Source organism: Scophthalmus maximus, chromosome 18 (genome assembly GCF_022379125.1).
Source record: "Scophthalmus maximus strain ysfricsl-2021 chromosome 18, ASM2237912v1, whole genome shotgun sequence".
Lineage (NCBI taxonomy): Eukaryota > Metazoa > Chordata > Actinopteri > Pleuronectiformes > Scophthalmidae > Scophthalmus > Scophthalmus maximus.
In genome coordinates, this window is record NC_061532.1 from 17,800,277 (window position 1) to 17,820,526 (window position 20,250).

The following is a 20,250-nucleotide window of genomic DNA, read 5'->3' on the forward strand; positions in this document are numbered from 1 at the left end:
TCCATCTTTTTTGCGTTTTTTCCTCTTGCCCCCCTCAGAGTCGTACAGCTCAGACAGATGAGGTCTTGTGTTCATATACATGCACGTGGGGACTCCATGCTTTTGCAGACGCCTCCGTGCTGCACGCTTCATGATCTGTTGGTGCTCTCGGACGCTGGGAATCGGTGTTGGATTCCGTCACGCCGTTGGCGTACCGACGGCGTGACGGAATGGTGTTTTGTTTTTTTGCATCTCTCCCCTCCTGCTATGTGGCTGATCACCAGAGATGAGCAGCTCCCGTGATATCTCGTCGCAGGGATAATCGCTGCCTCCCACCATCTGTCGAGCAAAAAATGTATTATTCATCCTCCGAAGGAAACTCTTAAAGTCCCTCCCCGCCAGCACCTGTTGTCATTCATACTCACAAAATAAACACATTTCAGTGAACTTCATGGGGTTTTTGCTCATTTGGAGAAATTTAACTCAAATGTTTTTTTTTTTGTACCCGACTTCCTTCCCATTATACTTGATGAGAAGAAATATATTAGAATACATATAATAATATTTGAGACAGAAGAAATGTAGAAGCACTGTTGAAAACACAACATGTCCACACAAAAGTCTGACGTGTGTCTCTGATCTTTTCCCCCCGGGTCTCGTGCAGGACATATAAAAGGAGCCACGATCGTGGATGCCCTGGACACGCTCTACATCATGGAAATGTTTGAAGAGTTCGACGTGGCCACCGACTGGGTGGAGAAGAACCTGGACTTCAACGTGGTGAGTTGACTGCGCTCGTGTGTTTCTGATGATCGAGGTCGTCGATGCACCCAAAGACATCGACCGTCCCACATTGACCTACATCATCGCTGATGGGAAAGTCGAGGTGTTGATGTACCGAAGACACAATCATGATATAATTAAAGATATGTGGAGAAACACGGAGCAAGAACTTATATCAAGATATATGAGTAATTTAGAAGCATTTAGGCCGAATTTTTAAGCAATTCCTCAGTTTGTTACACTATAAAAAGTTCATTTTTAACTTGACACACATATGATGAAGCTTACTTGAAAACTTTCATTTATTTTTGTAGTCGCTCATTCGTCCCAGAGGTGGTTTGGTTTGTATCGAGTGACGCTGGAGTATCTCCATGACGACTGAGCAGCTTACTAAAGCACCGTGAACTCTGTAAAGCTTTCTTCGCATATGCCCGGAAAATTAGGTCCAGACATTTGTTTTTCCTTTCACACCAACAGGAACATGTCAGGAACCGTCTCCGGCGTCAGGACGTAGGACATGACGATAACTCCGTCTTAGTTCACAGTCGTCAGTTCTACTATGAGCTGGCAGGAAGCAACATTTGCGTTTGGACATTCTCACAGACAGCCGCTCTGATAAAACTCGAGGAGAGCGTCCCGACTTCAGGGCCTGTCTGCTCTGAAAGCAGCTCAACAGCGACCACCGTCATCTGCCTCAGCGGCAGAGAACCAGGCCTTTTATTTGGGACAAGCTTATAAATTAGCGGCCTCTTATTTCTGTTTCCCCCAGCGCCCCAGTTAATACAAACGGAAAACGTCCCCCCTCCCCGTGTTTATCCGTAGTCTTGTTAAATTTAGTTTAATGTCCATTTCCACTGCGCTAATTTGAAAGTACAGCGATAATCATGTCGGGCGTTCACTTTAACTTTCCCTCCCTTTTTTTTGTCTCAAGCAAATAAGAGTCTGCAATGAGTTTGGATCTCAGTGCGGCTCGGCGGTGGTTCACACCTTTTATTCAGCTCCGTCCCCTTGTGATCAGAGTATAGATATCTTTAAAACGTCAACAACAACAACAACAACAACAACATGATATCAGTCTCCAAAGTGGAAAATCCTTCCCGGTGAATCCCGACCATGCGAAGAACAAGCAGGAGTAGAAGGTCATCACGTGGAGCAGGAGTGAATGTTTTCAGAGGCCTGCTGCGCTCTGGCTGATTAGCCTAATGACATGAGAACATGTAAGATACGACTGTGAGACACACACACACACACACACACACTTTCTCCCCTTTTCCTTTTGAAGTTTGCCTTGATTTTAGAAGCGTCCTCATTATAATCGTTCTGTAGAGAAAAAAAAGAAAAAAAAGAAGCTCCTCATTAAGGAAGAACAGAAAGTGGCTTTTTTCTTTGTCTTCGCTTAAGTGTTGCCGTGACTACAGACGTGAGCGTGTTTACAGACGTGTTTAGCTTCTTCCCCGAGGCCCAAAATATATCCTCGCTACCGTACGTGACGCAAACATCAAGTGCTGCGGTTAATTACCCTCTTCTGGTTCAGGCCTTACTCTCACTTCATCTACTCTTTCAGCTACTGTGGAGTTATTTCACGCTTTCATTCATTCATTCGTGGAAGTTTGCCAGACATGAATTTCCCCCCATCCCCCCCCGTGCCTCTGCCTTTGTGGCGACATCCTGCCTCGTCGCCGGCGTTCGCCAGCGCTCGTCCTGCCACTCAAAGTGGCGGCGTGCGGCAGGAGGCCCGTTGTTTTCCTCAAACGCTCCGCTCACTCGCTGCGGCGGCGCCAAGCTGCGACGCGAAGCTGCCGGTCGCACGTTGACATCACACCAGGAAGAGGTTGACGACGTCGGCGAAGTGGGCTCGTGTTGCTGCACATCTGGATACTTCCTCACGTAGTGGGGAAAAGTCTTTCCAGAACATTAACGGAGACTGAACTGAACTTTTAGGGTGAAGCCATGTGCAGCAGAGTAGGTCTTTTAATATACCTGCGATCTCCGAGGGCGGTTGGAACCTCGTAGGACACTTTTTAAAGTGACGGTACGGTCACCCTGAGTTTCTGTGATGCATCACATCAAGACACTAAAAGGACAAGAGACAAAGACCTCCCCAGCGTTTGATACTTTTCAATATAGAAGTGACGACGGCGGCCGGGAGTGATTTCAGGAGTGTTCCTCTCTGCACAGGAAGTTATACAATACACAAAAAAACAAACACATTACAGATTATATTATGATAATTACAATTTGATATTGCTGTTTTTATAATAACTCTGACTTTAAAATGTATTGACATGCAAATCGGAGCACGTTCAGCGCCTCAAATTAGCCATTTATTTGCATAATAATAATCATATTTTTTGCAAATACAATACGCTGTTAGCGGCGTCATTGTCTTGAACAAATAAAATGTGCTAAAATCGGTCACCAGATATGACTTTGCCATTGTCAATGTAACGCGGCGGATGTGTATGAGATTCACTGGCTCTGAAACATCTATGGAGAGTGTGATGAGTGAACATTTTATTAATTTGATGAATCATTTTCATTTCAAACAGAATTTGAGCTCTGCGATGAGATAGTGAGCTCGTCCGGTGACACTTAGATGATAAGATGCACTTTAAGGTGAAGAGGTTAATGCAAACGGCGTCTGACTCAAGAATATAATATTTACAGCTGCAGCATTCTCTCCACAATGTATTATTAAAAACTGCATGTACACAGCAGGCGGTATGGGAAGAAACAATGTTATCCTTGTTACGTTATACAGCCGCCCGTCTGTTGTGGAGGAAGTTATTAACTTTTAATTGCGAGGAATTAACGACGCAATCTCAACCACTCAACGTGTCACTCAGACTTCGGGGGGGAGACGACGCGACACGATATTTGTTTTTTGAGTCTTTTGTCCCGTCTGCGGCCGACAGCGATGACTTATGAGAGCTGTCAGTCCAGGACAAAAAACTTCCTCTGACTCGGGCCTCTAGTCATAAAAGAAATGAGGCGTCGTCGTTCTGCCGCTCAGACAAATGGCTCGTTGTTTGTTCCATTGTGTCCGTTAGAAATCTGTGGAGAAACTGAGGCGCTGCACGACGTGTCACTGCCATTTAAGGCGGTATTTTTGATTTGTTTCAGGAGTTTTGTTCACTTTGGAGGCGACGATGTCACGGTTGAATTGGAATAATTGTGCTCCTATATTTAACTCTTTGAAAATCAGTGTGAACAATCCCACAATCCCCCCTCCGTCCACGTCTTCCTCAACGCCAACGAAAAGCCTCGAGACCTCCCGCTTCTGGGTTTCGTGCTCGTTCAGCTCACTGGTCGGAGCCGAGAGGAGCGGTTTGTTCGTGGGTAGTAATTATTCCATGTCTTCTTTCGTTCTCTGCTGCAGAATGCCGAGGTGTCCGTGTTCGAGGTGAACATCCGGTTCGTGGGCGGTCTGCTGTCCGCCTACTACCTGTCCGGAAAAGAGGTAAGAGACGTCCCGTTCAGACGCCGAAGGGCCATAGTGCTGTTCTGTGCTGTCGGCTGATTGATGGCACGGAGCGCAGCATGGACGGAGAGGGGGTTGACGGGCGCTTCTGTACGCCCCGCTAATATCCCCTTTAATTGCCGGTGGTCCAGATAAATGTGTCCCATTAGCGAGGGCCAAGGTGAGTTCGATGGCTGCTCTCTCGCGCAGTTCGATTCGTTCGCCTCCGACCGGACTCGGCTATCGCTTAAACAAACCATCGATTGCTTGAATAATGGAAGATAACCCCTTAACGTTGTTGTTGTTGGTGGTGGTGGTGGTGGTGGTGGTGGTGGTGGTTCTCTGAGAAGAAGCTTCCAAAGCCTCCAGAACCTTAAAACCATAGTTTTCTTTTCTTTTTTTTTTTTTTTTAATGAAACTGATTCTCTCTCATTCAGTCTTTAAATTCACGTCACGAACCGAAGCCACTCTCAGACTTGCACCGAAGTCCGGACTTTTTCCAGAACTTTTCCCGAAGGGTTGTCCGTGACAACTCAAATTTCTCCCGACATTTTCCAGAACTTTTCCCGCCAACCCCCTGGTAAAAACAATTCAAAGTAAGCCCATGTGTGAATACAGCGGGAAAATCTCAGTTTTTTATATATATATATATATATATATATGTATTTATTTTTTTCCCCCCCTTCCTGTTGTGAGCGCGTCTGACTCAAAAAATCCCTTCTTCATTATTCATATGTGCAACTATGGAACTCCAATTTTCGGATATTTGATTGATAGAAAAGAGCTTAGTGACCTTCGTGGACACCGCTGCTGTAACGTGGTCCTTCATGCACAGATGCAGGTGCAAACCCAATCTGCACGATCGTGTCAGCAGCGAGCGAACCGGAGATTTCAGTTAATTAGCAGAGAGAGAGAGTCAGAGTGGGATGGGAGCTCTGGTAGCAAAAAGCCATTTACAAAATCAATGAGCGTTCCAGCGCTTCGGCACAACGACAGCTAAAGGAACATTATTTCTTATTTGTCAACTGCTAAGTGAAAGGGATTGTGGCCTGAAACCAGTAATAATATCAGGAGGGACGATTGGTCTGGACCAATTTTCCCGTCATTACACCGAAATTTAGACTGCAACAGCGAGGAAACGATCAGACGACAGTCCAAACTGAGCACACTTTAATTGGGACCACAGTGTTTGTGGGTAAAACGCTGTCGAATGGGTTTGTCAGGTGTAGCTAATGTGAGCGGGGATAGCACCATTGGCTTTTTTAGCGCGCGGGCTAACGTCCACGTGACTGTGATGAATGTGGTTTAACTTTGCGTTGGTCGAGTCTGATTTCGAGTCGGAGCTGCAACTGGCGATTATTTTCATAATCGATTAATCTGTGGATTATTTTCTCGATTAATCGATTAGTTGTTTGGTCCGTAAGATGTTATAAAATGGTGAAAAATTAAGATGATGTTTACTTTTGTCCACACACCAAAGTTATTTAGTTTTACTGTCACAGAGGAGCAAAGAAACCAGAGAATATTCACATTTAAGGAGGTGAAATCAGAGAATTTTCTGCTAATCGATTATCAAAAATATTTGACGATTAATTTAGTCGTCGATTATTAATAAATAAACTGTTGAAGCTCTAATTAACAGAAAGAAAATCATGGAAGTATCGCAATTTAGATGCTGGATCTCGGTGGTTGTTACCGTTTTTGCTAAAAATTGTATAATAAAAGATTGGAAAAAATCATAATAAAGCAAAAATAACGCAAAGTTTGTTTTCAAATGTTCAAATTTGTCATTTTCCTGTTCACCATATGAGCAGACTCTCCATTTAAAAGCAGTCGCTCACAGATCATCTGACCTGAAAAGGTATGAAGCGGTGAAGCCAGACTCCGACTCCTCATCATTTCTCAACCGTCACTTTTGGCTCCATTTCTCTTTATTTTTTTTTTATGAGTCATTCCGTATTTCATCTGAGCCTTGAGGAAGCTGCCCCTCCTTCAGCTGCGGGTCAAGGATGGAGGTGGTGGATGGATGTGCTGATGGATGGGCTGATGGGTGGGCTGATGGGTGGGTGGCCTCGGAGGACTGGGAGGCCGCTGATGGACCGATGGTGTCTGAATGTTGCTGCTGGTTTGGCACTGAATCACTGGTGGTGAAGGGGCCGCGTGGAGCTGAAGTGGGACATTGTGGGTAAAGAAAAAATTGCAATACCTGTCGGGTCCAGACGGAGCTGCTGGTGGAATGAATGGAGCTCAGCGTCACGGTCGTCATGCGACGTCAACACTTGGGCCTCTGGGACTTGAGCTGCGAACCATTTTCAACTTGCACCAGATGTTTCTGTCAGAGGCAAAAAAAAGGAAAGAAATCCCTAATCATCAATGTGAACTGATTTAATCCCCGACAAACATCCAACCCTTTGCTTCTTGTCTGTGTGGGGATGTGACGAGACCGAGGGAGGGAGCAGCACAGGGTGATGTCCTCGTCCGTACGAGCTCAGTCAGGCAGCGGACGGCGTGCGATCGATGATACGTATCCTGGGCTGTCGGGCTCACACACCCCGACAGGGACACCGAGGTATAAACCAAAATGCCACTCGTGACAGTTCCACTAGGTTTGAGAACCACTAGGTTGGAGATCCACTGGTTTTATTGACCGAAGTCAAATTAAACATGTGATACTAGACATGTTCTGCTGCAAAAACACGATCCTACAGATTTATAAATGACATTAAATCCATTTTACAGTGGTACAATCCTACACGAGAAGAACTTAAACTAATGTCCGTCTGCTGATTATTTTCTTTACTTATTAATTCATAATCGGGTCTGAAAAATGTCAGGGAATAGTGGTGATATAATCCTCTTCACATCTTCAAATCGCTTATTTTTTCCGATCAACGGTCCAAAACTAAAAGATATTTAGTTAACAATCACCAAACCCTGATTGACAAGTCATCATAAAAACATTTGCAGTTTAATTTCAGTCAATCAACAAATTTTAGCTATAATAAAAATGTTATAATATTTAAGCTGATATATTTGTGATGTAAATAATTATAGAGATTTAGATAAATAAATATCTAAATCTAAATAATAGATTTAGATATCTAAAATAAATTTGAAAAAGCCTAGTTAAATGCTACTGCACGAGTAGTACAATACATTTCTATTATCAGTATCTATGTTTTTATTGATAATTGATGTAATTATAACCAAATAGACCAACATTTTAATTTGCACACAGTTAAAGCAGTGAACTTACGGGTTTTTAAAAATTAATTTTCATCACTTTCTACTTTAAGTTAACATATTTCTTATTGTGCATTAAATTTGGAGAAAAAAAAGAATTTGTCAGTACTTTGGAAGTACACGATGAAGAGGAGCTGTACGACGCGTACTGCACATATTTTTCTTCTTCGTAATAATAAAATGCATTGATTGAACACGGGTCAGGCATTATGAAACTCCACATTAGGAGTATCTGTTATAGGAGGCGGTATCACCGAGGACGACAGACTGTCGGCCGAGTATAGAGACTATTACTGGAGAACGGAGCGTGACCTCAGAGAACATTCAGCCTCTTTCCGCACTCTGCTTCCTGCAATGTCGCTGTCGGAAGTGACCATGGATTCTCGGCGGAACCTTTGTCAACACACGGCCAAGTCCAGACCGTCTATGATATAAACTGAAAACTGAATTCAGTCTCATCTCTGTTAAAAACCCATCTTTTCCGCTGTGTCTCGTGTGTGTTTAAGGAGAGTGAAGGGTCCATGAGTCAGAGTGATGCGAGGTGTTGGAGGCGGACAGGAGGAGGAGGTGAGGGTGTGGAGACGCTCTCTCTCTCTCTCTCTCCTCGTCGTCGCTCCCCGTCTGGCTCCGACTCAAAGAGACCCGGGCCCTTTGATGAAAATTTGATCAGTAAAAGTACAGCTGGTACCGGCTGCGTGCGCCCCACTGGCAGGCTTTTAACATCGCTGCCTGCATACAGATCGCAGCATGTGGCCCCGTCTCCCGAAGAGAGGGAGGAAGGGAAAGGGAGCGGAGGAAGCAGGGCGGACGAAATACGATGTCTCCGGCGCGTCGGCTAATCCGAGCTAAGTGCCCCCGGGGAGGGAAGGACGGAGGAAGGACGGCCAACGGCCAACTTGGAGAAAAGGTGGCGATTGACGGAGCAAAGGAGCGGAAGATATGAGACGATGGACGGCAGGAAAATGGAGAGACTGATGCTAAATACATATACTAGTACCATTGTCTTTACAGTTCTTTTTCTAAAATAGTTGTATGGTAGGTTTTGTTGTTGATGTTGTTTGTTCTGTCCAGCTGGGAGCTACACCTACGTTTCCTTCCTGAGGAATAGCTCACATCGACAGCACACACAAAAAACATCTCAGCATCCTGGCTCTCTCTTCCATAGGCGCTTGTATTTGTACACCTCTGCAAAATGAACAAACTGCAGTATATGCTCAACCCTTCTGAGAATCTGTACGCAATGCAGTTGTGAGGATACAGCAAGCAGACGTAAAACACAAGATGAGGTTTAAGAGACATTGGAACAAGAGGGGAAAGAAGCAGACGTAAAGGGGAGAGGAATGAAACGCAGCAATCAAAGTAATAAAGGATTTGAGAATGAATGAACGGGGAGGAGTCTGGGAAGGAAGGAACGGAAGGGAAGAAAGCAGGGCAGGAATCGATGAATATAAAATAAGAAAAGGAAGACATCTATGAATGAGGGAAGGATGACATCAAAATTTGGAAGAAATGAACAGTTGTTCATCAGAAGCATCGATTAAAAAGAGAAAGGAAAGTGATGAGAAGCTGCGAATCAGGAACCCGTGGAGGCGCGTGTCTTTGCTTTAAGGGAAACTTAATAGAAATACATAACTGCTAGAACAGAAATATTCAGTGAAGTGATGTTAGTTTCATGGGTATTGAGCAGCAATCACTTTAGTACTATATTTCTCAGTTTGACAACAATAAACACCTCGTGTGACTTCCTCAGTCAGTGATAGTTGAGTGTGAAATTCAATTTATATTGTCCAAGAATCAACAGAACCTTAATGGCCACTCTTCATTATAGAGGAGGCGGCTTCCGTCACTTCCGAACCCCCGTGTCCCGGAGTGATCATAACGAACAGCAATGCCCGTGCTTGGTTTTGATGGAAGCTGATCCCGAAATTTCCCTCAAATCTGTGAAGTTTCTGTACTGAAACGTGTTGGAATTTCGTGATTTGAGAATATATATCAATGTCTTAGGTCCATCTCATTATATGATAATGCGCCACATTGTTACAGATCCCTGAGCAGACCAACTATTATATTAACAGAAGAGTTGGACTAAATCCACTGTCTTTGCTCTGTGGGAGAGAGAAAACCTTGCCGATTTCAGCCAAAGTAAATACGAGGCTTCAACAGTCTGAGGTTTATTCAAATGAGTTTTTTGTGTGTGGTATTTTTAGTACAAAAATTGCCTCTTTGAAATTCCCTCCCAAGACACTGTTTCCTGAGGATTGTGGAGTGATAACGTGCTGTTTGTCGGTTATGTAAGGTTGAAATATTGACAGTAGCAATAAACCTTCATGAAGCTCCCAGGACAAACATTTGGTTCTTAGTAATTAAATGATGCAGATAGGGAAAATACAGTATTTAAACCACATGTCAGTGATGTATTATCTTGATCATACATGAAGCACGCAGGAAACTTGGTTCCATGTCCAGCCAGGAACTCTTGGAAGGTCACGTTACTTATGTCGCCCGGTGCCGATTCCTTTGCTGTTGGCATTCACCTGTAGAAGCCGCCTCTTCACGTCGCGTTACTCGCGCAAGTTAAGCCGCCGGATAATTCAAATTTAGTTCCGTATGTAGCTTGAGTAAAAACAACCCCAGAATATCCGCCCAATCTTCCATAGGACGCAGACGTCAGTGATGTCGGGAGGACCTCGGTGCCAATTGGCTTCCATGACACGCAAATGTTTCACCGGAGTTGAACTATTTCACGAAAACTTTGCATATCCTGCTTTGACTGTCAACGTACCAAAACTTGTGGGTTGTAAAACAACAATTTCTACATATTTCCCTTCCTCAATTACTAAGGTGCAACATCATTATTCATTTGTCTATTTGTTCTTATTTTCATTCAAGAAAAGCATTATCTTCTCTGAACTACCTCCACCCCCAAAAGTCGTCTCCCGTTTTTGCTGCCGGTGTTTGGACACTTGTGCACTTCCTGATAGATGATCATGATAGCGGAGCCGGTTAAAGATCAAGGCAGGGGAACTTGGGAGGCAGAGAGAGACTGACACGCCTAGAAACAAGTCGACAGCCCTCCACTGAAGTTGGGGAACAGCAGGGAGTCGAGATGTTAACAAGTCGGGGGGTTTTTCATTTGATGTGTTGCTCCGCCACAAGGCTGACAGGGTGGTAGGTTGAACAGCTGCTTTGAAAAACAGTATATAAAAATATCAGATTATGGGCCTTATATATATAAATATAACTGGGAGAAAGACAAATAAGCCAAACAAACCGGAGGTTTGGCAAATGGGAAGAAACAAACCCTAACTGATCTGTGTTAAGTGTAAATCTTAGTTAGTTTTATTTTTACCTCTGTTGTAAAGATGAGCCTGGCTTGGCCAGACCAATGATTCCACGACGTGTTTTGCCGTTTTTACGGGAGAAATTTGAACATGTCGGGTGCTTTCAGTCGAAAGCTCGTTCATCAGCGGCAGCCATCTTGTTTTTAAAATGTCACATCTTCCTGCGTCGTGGTATAAACCCCGCCCACTATCGGATTAATCGTTTGTGATTGGACCAGCAAGATTTCTGCTGGTGGGAAATCACTTTCCCATGGAGGGGATCCAGACCGTGAGTCTGGCAGAGCAAATGAAACGAGCTCCCAGAATTCATCTGGCTCAAGTTAAATGTTCCCACAGCCAGCACTCGCTGCTACTGCAGTAGACGACGATGTTGTTGTTGAGCGAGCATGACCGAAACAAAAGCTCAAATCTGTGCACACTGTGTGTAACGTGTCCCAAATGGCGGATTTGTTTTTAAATTATAGAACGGGAAATAATTGTGTCTGACATGCTGCAAAACCGTTCAGTCCGTTTCCTCAGTTACTCTCGCGTGTCCTCGATCTGCACGCATCGCTGTGTAATTAGACAGACCACATCCAGATGTACGTGTAGCCCGGACGCACGGCGAGGATCCCTACCCGCCGCGCAAATCATGTCTGGATGGAGGAACCGGTTTCAACAGAGAGAGGAGAAGAAAAATGAGACGAGTGAAGGAAATGTGTAAGAGACAGAAAGAAGAATGAGGTCCAGCCTCGGATAATAGAAAATACAGCAGAGAGAAGAAAGAGGACGAGTACAGTGCATGACAATAGGTGACGGGGTTGGCACAAGAAAATGTTTTTTACGTTGGGCAGAAACAGGAGGAAGGAGGCTGCCTTGCTATAGGTAAATTTCTCGTTCTACGACGTTAGTGTACTTGACATTATTTGATTCTAAGAGTTCAATTAGATGCTGCAAATTGATTGTGGCAGGATACGGACAGACAAACGGCTGCGATCGAACTCAGACGGCGAAGAGGCAGACACCTTAATCCCTGGCTCGGGCTGAATACAGAGCGGATTCCTACAGGCAGCGTCACATATATGACGCGCACACGCACACACACACACACACACACACACACACACACACACACACACACACACATGAACAACGCGCTTTGACAGAGCGTCTCCTGAGACCGTGACGTCCAATCAGATGGCCACCGAGCGTGATGCGCACAGCAACAGCTCTCTATCCACTCCTTCCGATTTCAGCTGAACGGGTATTTTAGATATTTTTCTCTGCACTTCTTCTTCTTCTGTTTATATTTTTTGTTGTTGTGGTCTAGAACGAGGCAGCTACAGACGGGGGGTGGGGGGTGGGGGGGCGGGTTAGGGTTTGATTTCCACTGGGACCTGTCACGTTAAAAATAAATGCAGGCGTGCCACTGTAGGTTACTTTAGAGAGGCTTTAAAGCATCTGCACAAATGGTGAAATCTTGTATGATTGTCGTAAAAATTTACAAAATGTGTTCTGCACAGGTGTGTCAGTGACGCATAGGGCTCTGATGACGACGTTTCCCGATTACCTACTGTTAGTCTCTATATTTGTCCGTCACTGTTCTTATGTAAAGGCTCGCCAAAGATTTTTAAATTCACACTGAGCATATTTTACATTCATTTTATCCAGTATTTTGGTTTTAAATTTGGTATTATTATTTCATACTCTAACTTTCGAAAGGGAACCCAAAGGAACATAGAGTTCACTTTAGTTTTCATCTTTGCAAGAAAAATGCTTTTCGATGACTATATATATATATATATATATATATATATATATATATATATATATATATATAGATGGAGGACACCACTGGTCTCCGAAAAGTGAAGCCAAAATATTGCGATCGCCCCCTGTCGGCTGTCTGCAGTATTGGTCATAAACCCCGCCTCCTCCGTGTTGGCAGATGGGCTAAAGTAAAAATACTCCAAATACACGCCAAATAAACATGATCCCATACAATTGCTTTCCACTATTTTAGATAGTTCTCACCACACTGATAAGTTTGGTTTAGATTTTGTAATGATTGACGGCTAAGATTGACTTGCGATTGGTCAGGCGTGTGTCCACGACCACGTTGCAGCATCTTCGCATGTATATTTTATATACAGTCAGTGTTTAGCGAGCCCCCCGGCCCCCGTCCATCTCTTCATATCAAACCAATCAGACCAGAGACTTTCTATCAATACTTGGCTCCGATGCAGACTTGCACTCAGCTCATGACACAAAGCCGCCAACTGTGTAATCCCATCTGTGACCTCTCGCTGTGCAGGTCAGCACAGCAACCTGCCGTTCTTACCACCGACAGCTCACACACACAGACACACACACCCAGTGCACTGGGTGGAGCCGACAGAAAGCTTCTATCTTCAGGAAAATCCGTTCACTCAGTGAGAAAATTGGCTTAACTGGAGGGATGGGAAGAGGAAAAACAACAGCCCCCCCCCCCCCCCCCCCCCCCCCATCCCTCTCCCCCCCTTTGGGCCATCGCTACCATCCGCCTGCTGTGCCCAAGCAAAGCGCCTTACATATCCACACACACACACACACACACACACACACAGAGCCAAGTAAAGGTTATTTGCCAACCGTAGAGAATGAATTTTCTGGATATCTATCTTAATCTCTTTTTAGACCGCTCTAATCTGTTCCGAGGAGCTGCAGATGGCGGGAGGGGGCGGATTGAGGGCGGAGAGGAGGAAGGAGAACAGGGTCCCCCCGATGTGACACGCACATTTACTCTGTCCGCTTCACCTCAAGTAATGAAGAGTCCACTCTCTGATTTCCTGGAGTTCATTTGGCCTCTCCTCCTGGGCTCTGTTCGCCGACTCGCTGCATAGTTCGTGACGCAACTGTCCCGAAATCAGACGGGGGCATGATTTATTTGAGCGAGGGTCCTGATAAGCCTTCGGTCATAATCGTGCCTCAGAATGAGGTGAATATAAAGTTTATTAAATTGGAATTAAAAATGTGAATTAAAAAAAGTAAAGGATTGATTCTACTCGAGACAAATCAGAACCGTAGCCAAAAATACAAAGGGTCAATTCTCCCTTAGAGCTACAGTGTGTAATATTTAGAAGAACATATTCACAGAAATCTAATATATTGTCCATAGCTATGTGTTCTTATATGTATCATCAACTCTGAATGAGTTAAATATAGTTCCATGAGGTGGACCCGTCCCCCGTGTGAGTCTCCATGTCTGCGACGTCGTGTTGAATATGTTTGTTGCACAAAACGGTTCCAGGATACGTCGCATTTTCTGTGAATACTGCTGGAAACCGGAAATGGAATCAGCGGTGCGCCACCATAAAGTGTCCCCTGTCGGTCGCTCAGTTGGTTGCGGTTTGCAACTTTACCACCAGATGCCGCCAGAATAAACAACAACAAAAAAAAAACACTGGGGCTTTAATACAATCAGGTAATATTATTACTTAGGTAATAGTAAGTTCAGTTTCCTTTGTGGCTCAGCACTGTTAATACCACGAGGTATCAAAAGCATTCAGCAGATTGGGATTAGCGAAGTAAAAGGTAGCCCTCCTCCGTCCCTCTTGTAAATCGTCTTTGTTTCGCCTCCACGCAGCAGATTGCTCACATCGCTCACATCACAGCGACTTCAAAAGGGAAAAAGACGGAAGTCTAAAATAGAGCTCTTCAGTTATTCCAAGACCCGGAGAGACATTACAGTCTGCCTGCAGAGGCCGAACCCATCAAGTCGCTGTCGGGGTTTGTTCTGTGTTGCTACAGTGTAGAACAACTGGAGTTCAATAATTTATGAGTGACAGAGAAAGTCAGTCAAAACTGGAGGTACTTTGGGTTTTTAGCACAAAGTTGTATTTGCAATACAGATATTAAGAATTTGACAGGGATTTGGGATTAAAAAAATTAGATGTTTATGTAACAGATATTGACATATATTGAAGAATGTGTATTAAGCAGTGCTTTATTAATTAATCCCTTATTTTAAGATTATAAATAAGATAGTGGATTGAAATCTCGGACTGTAAATAAAGATGGAGGACATTCTTCCCTAAGTACATAAAAGAAATTTCCCAGCTGCGGGCGCTGCCATCTTGTGCCAGAGTCTTGATCAGGTAGTGGAGCCCATACACGCCCTTGGCCAATCGTGAGTCAGTCTCAGCTGTCAATCATGCCTTTTGACCCTGTTTATAAAGCATCAACTAACCAATTAAAAACCAACTCACTGAGAAAAGGAACACGGACATACATCAGTGTGATAAGAACAGACTAAAAATAACATCTTTGGTTAAAAACAAATGATTTAACGTGTCTTACAAAACTAAAGGAGGCGGGGTTTATGACCTATACTGCAGCCAGCCACCAGGGGGCAACCAAAATGTTTTGGCTTCACTTCTGAGGGGCTGTCATGTCTTCCATCTTTAAATACAGCCTCTGTAGAACATGTATTTCATATTGCAAAGGTCATGGAGAGATAGAATCATATACATATATATATAAAGTATCACTGGTCACCAAAGGCTGTAGAAGGGATCAGCAGTTAAATGGAGCGAGACTTTTTCCAGAACCTTTCCTTTAGCCGCCCAGTAACATTCACGAAAAATACCAGTGCGAATACAGCAGGAAGATCTCGGGAATACTGCCATCGAGCGAGCGGACGTGTTGACGACTGCAAACAAAAGCTCAGCTCTCAGCATCTGAGTTATCGCCATGTCCTGCCTCTCGACCAAGACGCCACAGAACGACCCGGAGATTCTGTTGGCGTGAGCGCGTCTGACTCGGACGATCTCCCGCTGAGGTCGTCGCGCTGGAACGGCAGGCGGACGCGAAGCGGCTGCTGTGAGTGTTGAACGCCGACAGTCTTTGTGGAGGTCAGAGGTTTGTTTTCCCACCGCGTTAGGGCTTCATCGTGTTATACTGGGCACTCGGATCGATCTGCTCTCACACAGTCCATTAACGAGTCGTCTCCGATGTAGATGTTCGTCTTCGTCCTCTATGTAGAGTTCATCTTTTTTTTTCATTAAAGCAACCCCCCCCCCCCCCCCCCCCCCCCCCGCTGTCAGATAATGACTTTTCTTCTCACGTGCAAGATCGGAAGTATACGATTTATTAACGCCTGTTTTTCATTATGCAGCATATAAAGTAATGCAGTTTGATTTCTGCACTCGTGCAACAGCTATAAATCTAATCTCATCGTCCCTGTCAGAGTCCTATAGGCTGCAGCCTCTCCTCATCTGAACCGTCTAATGGGTTAGCTCACTGAGCAGACAGCAACCTGTGGGTGGGATAATCCATGCAGAGTTATAACATGCAAACACACACACACACACACACACACACCTTTCAGTCCGCGCTGCATGTGTGTCTGTCGAGGACCCCGTGTTGTTTCTTCCTAAGGACCAGTCTGAAGCATTGTTCCTTCACTACATTAGTACTATACAGTCTTTACACCTCTGTCTGACTCTCTCTCACTCACTCACTCACTCACTCACTCACTCACTCACTCACTCACTCACTCACTCACTCACTCACTCACTCACTCACTCACTCACTCACTCACTCACTCACTCACTCACAAACACACACACACACACACACACACACAACGCAATAGACTGCTTGACAAGGGGGAAATTGGTTTGGTCAACTGAGTCACACATGGGCTGAGTCTTCCCACTTTTCAGTTTTGCGGGTGTGTGTGTGTGTGTGTGTCTTTGCCTGCAAGCACGCGTGTAATTCAGCTAGTCGCGAGGCTCGACTTTGTAGTCTCCTAACAACTGCGCGCACACACACACACACACACACACACACACACACACACACACACACACACACACACACACACACACACACACACGCCTTTCCTCCCGCCGTGCTTTGACAGACTGTGTAATTGCTACAGCACACTTGGCTTTATTTTCCCTTCACTTCCCTTTTATCCTGTGTCCTCTCACGCACACACACACACACACACACACACACAGGCCATCTCTGAGCCATTTACGCCGTGTAACATTTGAACTACCACCAAAGGAAAAGAAGTGCAGAGCTCAGAAAATGAGAGGGATTTGCTTCCAAGTCCGGCACAAAGACTCCAGTTCAACCCTGGAAGAGAACCGACAGGCTGTACTGACACCTGCTCTCATAACACACCACATTTCTGAATGTACGTATTGCACGAGTGGGGCGGAAGAGAAGTGATTTCACAACTCATTATATATCATAGGAATGATGGAAACCTGCTCCTGGATTCTGGAGAACCATAAAGGACGCGGCAAAAACCCATGCAGGCTTTTTTACGGGCGATCAACCCTCATCAGGAGTGAGACAAAAGACGTTACAGGCATCAAAATGATGTTTATTACCAGTAGTATGGGGATTATCTCCTCGCCATTAAGTTGGAAGAGTGATGTTAATCGCTCCCTCCTCATCCTCGAGTGGTCCATTTCACATGTGCAGTAGGACTGCAACTAACGATTATTCTCATTATCCATTAATCTGTCGATTATTTTCGATTGGTCCATAAAAGATCCTAAAATGGTTAAAAAAGGTTGATCGTGTTTCCCAAACTCCAGGATGATGTTTATTTTTGTCTAGAGCTGATTAATGATCGCCTACTAAATTAATCACCAACTATTTTGATAATAGATTAATCGTTTTTTATGGGAAATTATTATATTAATATTTTGCTCTTCTGTGCTAGTAAACTAAATATCTTTGCTGTGTGGACAAAACCTCATCTCTGGGTTTGGGGAAACACGATCGTCATTTTTCACCATTTTATGACGTTTTATGGACCAAACAACTGAACGATTAATCAAGAAAATAATCGACAGTTTAATCGATTATGAAAATAATCGTTAGTTGCAGCCCTACACACCAACAATATTTAGTTTCCTGTCAGAGGAGCAAAGAAACCAGAAAATATTCACATTTAAGAATGTGAAATCAGAGAATTTTTACCTTTTTTTCCCAATAATAACTAGATCCAATTAAGCGATTATCAAAATAGTTGGAGATTAATTTAGTAGTGGATTACTAACTGTTGCCGCTTTAATGTGCTTACAGGAGAGTGTTGAAAATGAAACTTTCTAAGTAAAACAACCTTCTGCGGGTCTATAGATCTGATGCTCCTCTGGTCTGACATGGATTAAGAGATGCATTTGTAAATTCCCTCCTATATCTCGTCTTCACGCTTTTCGTTCGTCCTTAAAGATTCCACAGATACATATTGAGCTCCAGACGATACGCTGCAGCTGCGTTGTGTGGTGCAGCAACGTAACACCCAGTCTTTTTGCTCCGACCTGCCGGGGGTCGGGTCAGCGAGAGTTTCCAGGAGCGACGTTGAACAACAACAGCTCTTGAATTCCAAAAGTTTCACAGAATGATTTATTTGTTTGACTGTGATCTTTGGCAGTGGCAGAAACCAAACAACGGCCACTGTGGAGAAGAACGGGAGGAAAAACATGGGGTTGTCAAAAAATTGATATCGCAGTAAGGGAAATATTACCAGGCGAGCAAACGTCTTACATGCAGAATTAGATGTTTTTTGTTTCTGCAAAACAAAATGTACTTTAAGGATTTAGGTGTTTCAGGAGAAAGAATGAAAAAGCACCTTCATCTTCTTATCGTCACTTTTTGTGAAGAAAATTGTGAGAAACGCAGATTTGAGTTTTCCCTTCGGAAACATTAACGCCTGCAGATTAAGAAAAAAACGAAAAGCAGCGGCCTGGTGAGAAAAATGAAGCATAAGCAGTAGCATTAGCATTCTTGCTTACAGTGCGGGATGAGACGTACATGCAGTATTTTAATCGGGCTGATGCAACGCTCGGTGCCGAGTGTGGCTTCCTTTCTCATGACTAGAAGTCAGCGTTAACATTAGTCTTTCATTTTTTCCTACCCGTGACTGTGACGTTTCTCTCGCCGTCAGCAGATATTAAAGGGAAGTTGTGGTATTTTTTCAAAGTGTCGAGGTTAGGGCAAGAGGGCAGATCTATATCCAATGCAGCGTCAAAAGTTTCAAAATGCTTTACTCGGTTTACCTCCATGAAATCTTTTCTTTTTTCCCCCATAGTTGCATTTCTGGAGTCTTTATAACAATTTACCAATTACTCAGAAAGGCCACAACCACGTGGATCAGACCCAGGTGGAACAAATACCTGAGTTTTCCTTTGACAATTTTGAATATTTTAATTTTATTTTTTTAAGTGAACCGATCATAACTAGGGGGGGGGGGGGGAATCAGGAGAGAATCACTGATCTGTTCAGTGGAACATTTTCCCCTTAAACTTACGCTAATGTAAAAAAATGTCTCACGTGGGGAAAATTCTCATTCGGAGAAGCTTTGGACGATAGGACTCTTACAACTACAAGTTTTAAGCGCCGGGATCGTTTGTGCTGAATACTTTCGATTAACAATAATTTCCCCGCGGACAAACAGAATATTACAGACTCAGATTATTACATCACTAAAAGCACATCACATCCTTCATATCAGAGGTGACGACCGCCTGGACGAGATCCATTTTAACTAAAGGCTGCTTTACCCCCTGAACTATGTGTGGTGTTATAGAAGCTACACAGTGTATATGTTGTTGGATCGTCCGGGGACCCGCTCGCTGACCCGCTCGGCAGCAGGTTATTGCTAGGAACCCCCTGACATGTCCCCGGAGTTCATCATATGTGTTGCTTCGGTTTCCTGTTCCTGTCAGCCGGGCCTGAAGGGAGCTAATCTGCCCCCGACCCCGATACCCCCAACACTCATTGGACCGTATCTCGAACGCAGCCCGGGGAAGATAAGGCAAATGAGCTATTTGCCTGGTTAATATACTCTCCCTCGCCGACAGACGGGGCTTCTCTCTGAGTGACAAGAGGAGGCAGAACGAGAGTCTGCGCTCTCACAGTCGAGTGTAATCAGACGGAGGCGCAATCTAATCGCAGATAATCCGTCGACTCTGACATGCCAATTGTTCGGCTCTCTGCCTCCGCTCGTTATCGCCGACTTGTTCTCGCCTGTCATTCATTCTCACGTCACCCTTTGTCTCGCTTTTACGCCGTTTTTGTCTATTCCCGCTCTTCAAGTCGTTCCTTTGTGTTTGTGGCGAATACATGATCCTTTTTTTATTGAGGATTTAGAGTTGATTTGTTGATTTTTATCCTGTAAATCTGTTAGTCTATGTACCATCTTTTGTAGGAGGAAAAAAATGGATGGTGTAGGGGATAGCGCAGTCGGCCCACGAAGGTTCTCGGTTGGCATCCCGGTTCCCTGCGGGTTCTCCGGCCTCCTCCCCCAGTCCATAGACATGCAGGTCTGGGTTAGGGTTAATTGGAGAGACTCTAGTAAATCTGTATGTGAACCCCGCCTCTCGCCCAATGTCAGTTGGGATTGGCTCCAGCCCGTGATGGATAAAGGGGAGATGATAAAACAGTCGCCTCAGGGAAACC

The 20,250-nt window shown here is 44.4% G+C and overlaps 1 protein-coding gene across 1 annotated transcript in view; it reads left to right on the forward strand.

The window, feature by feature from the left end:
* man1a1 (mannosidase, alpha, class 1A, member 1) overlaps positions 1-20,250 on the forward strand; it is a 103,087-nt gene that overhangs the window by 44,121 nt on the left and 38,716 nt on the right. Inside the window, exons 3-4 of the mRNA XM_035617183.2 lie at positions 644-759; positions 4,142-4,222. Of these exons, the coding sequence (XP_035473076.1) occupies positions 644-759; positions 4,142-4,222 (197 nt within the window). The remainder of the gene's footprint in view (positions 1-643; positions 760-4,141; positions 4,223-20,250) is intronic.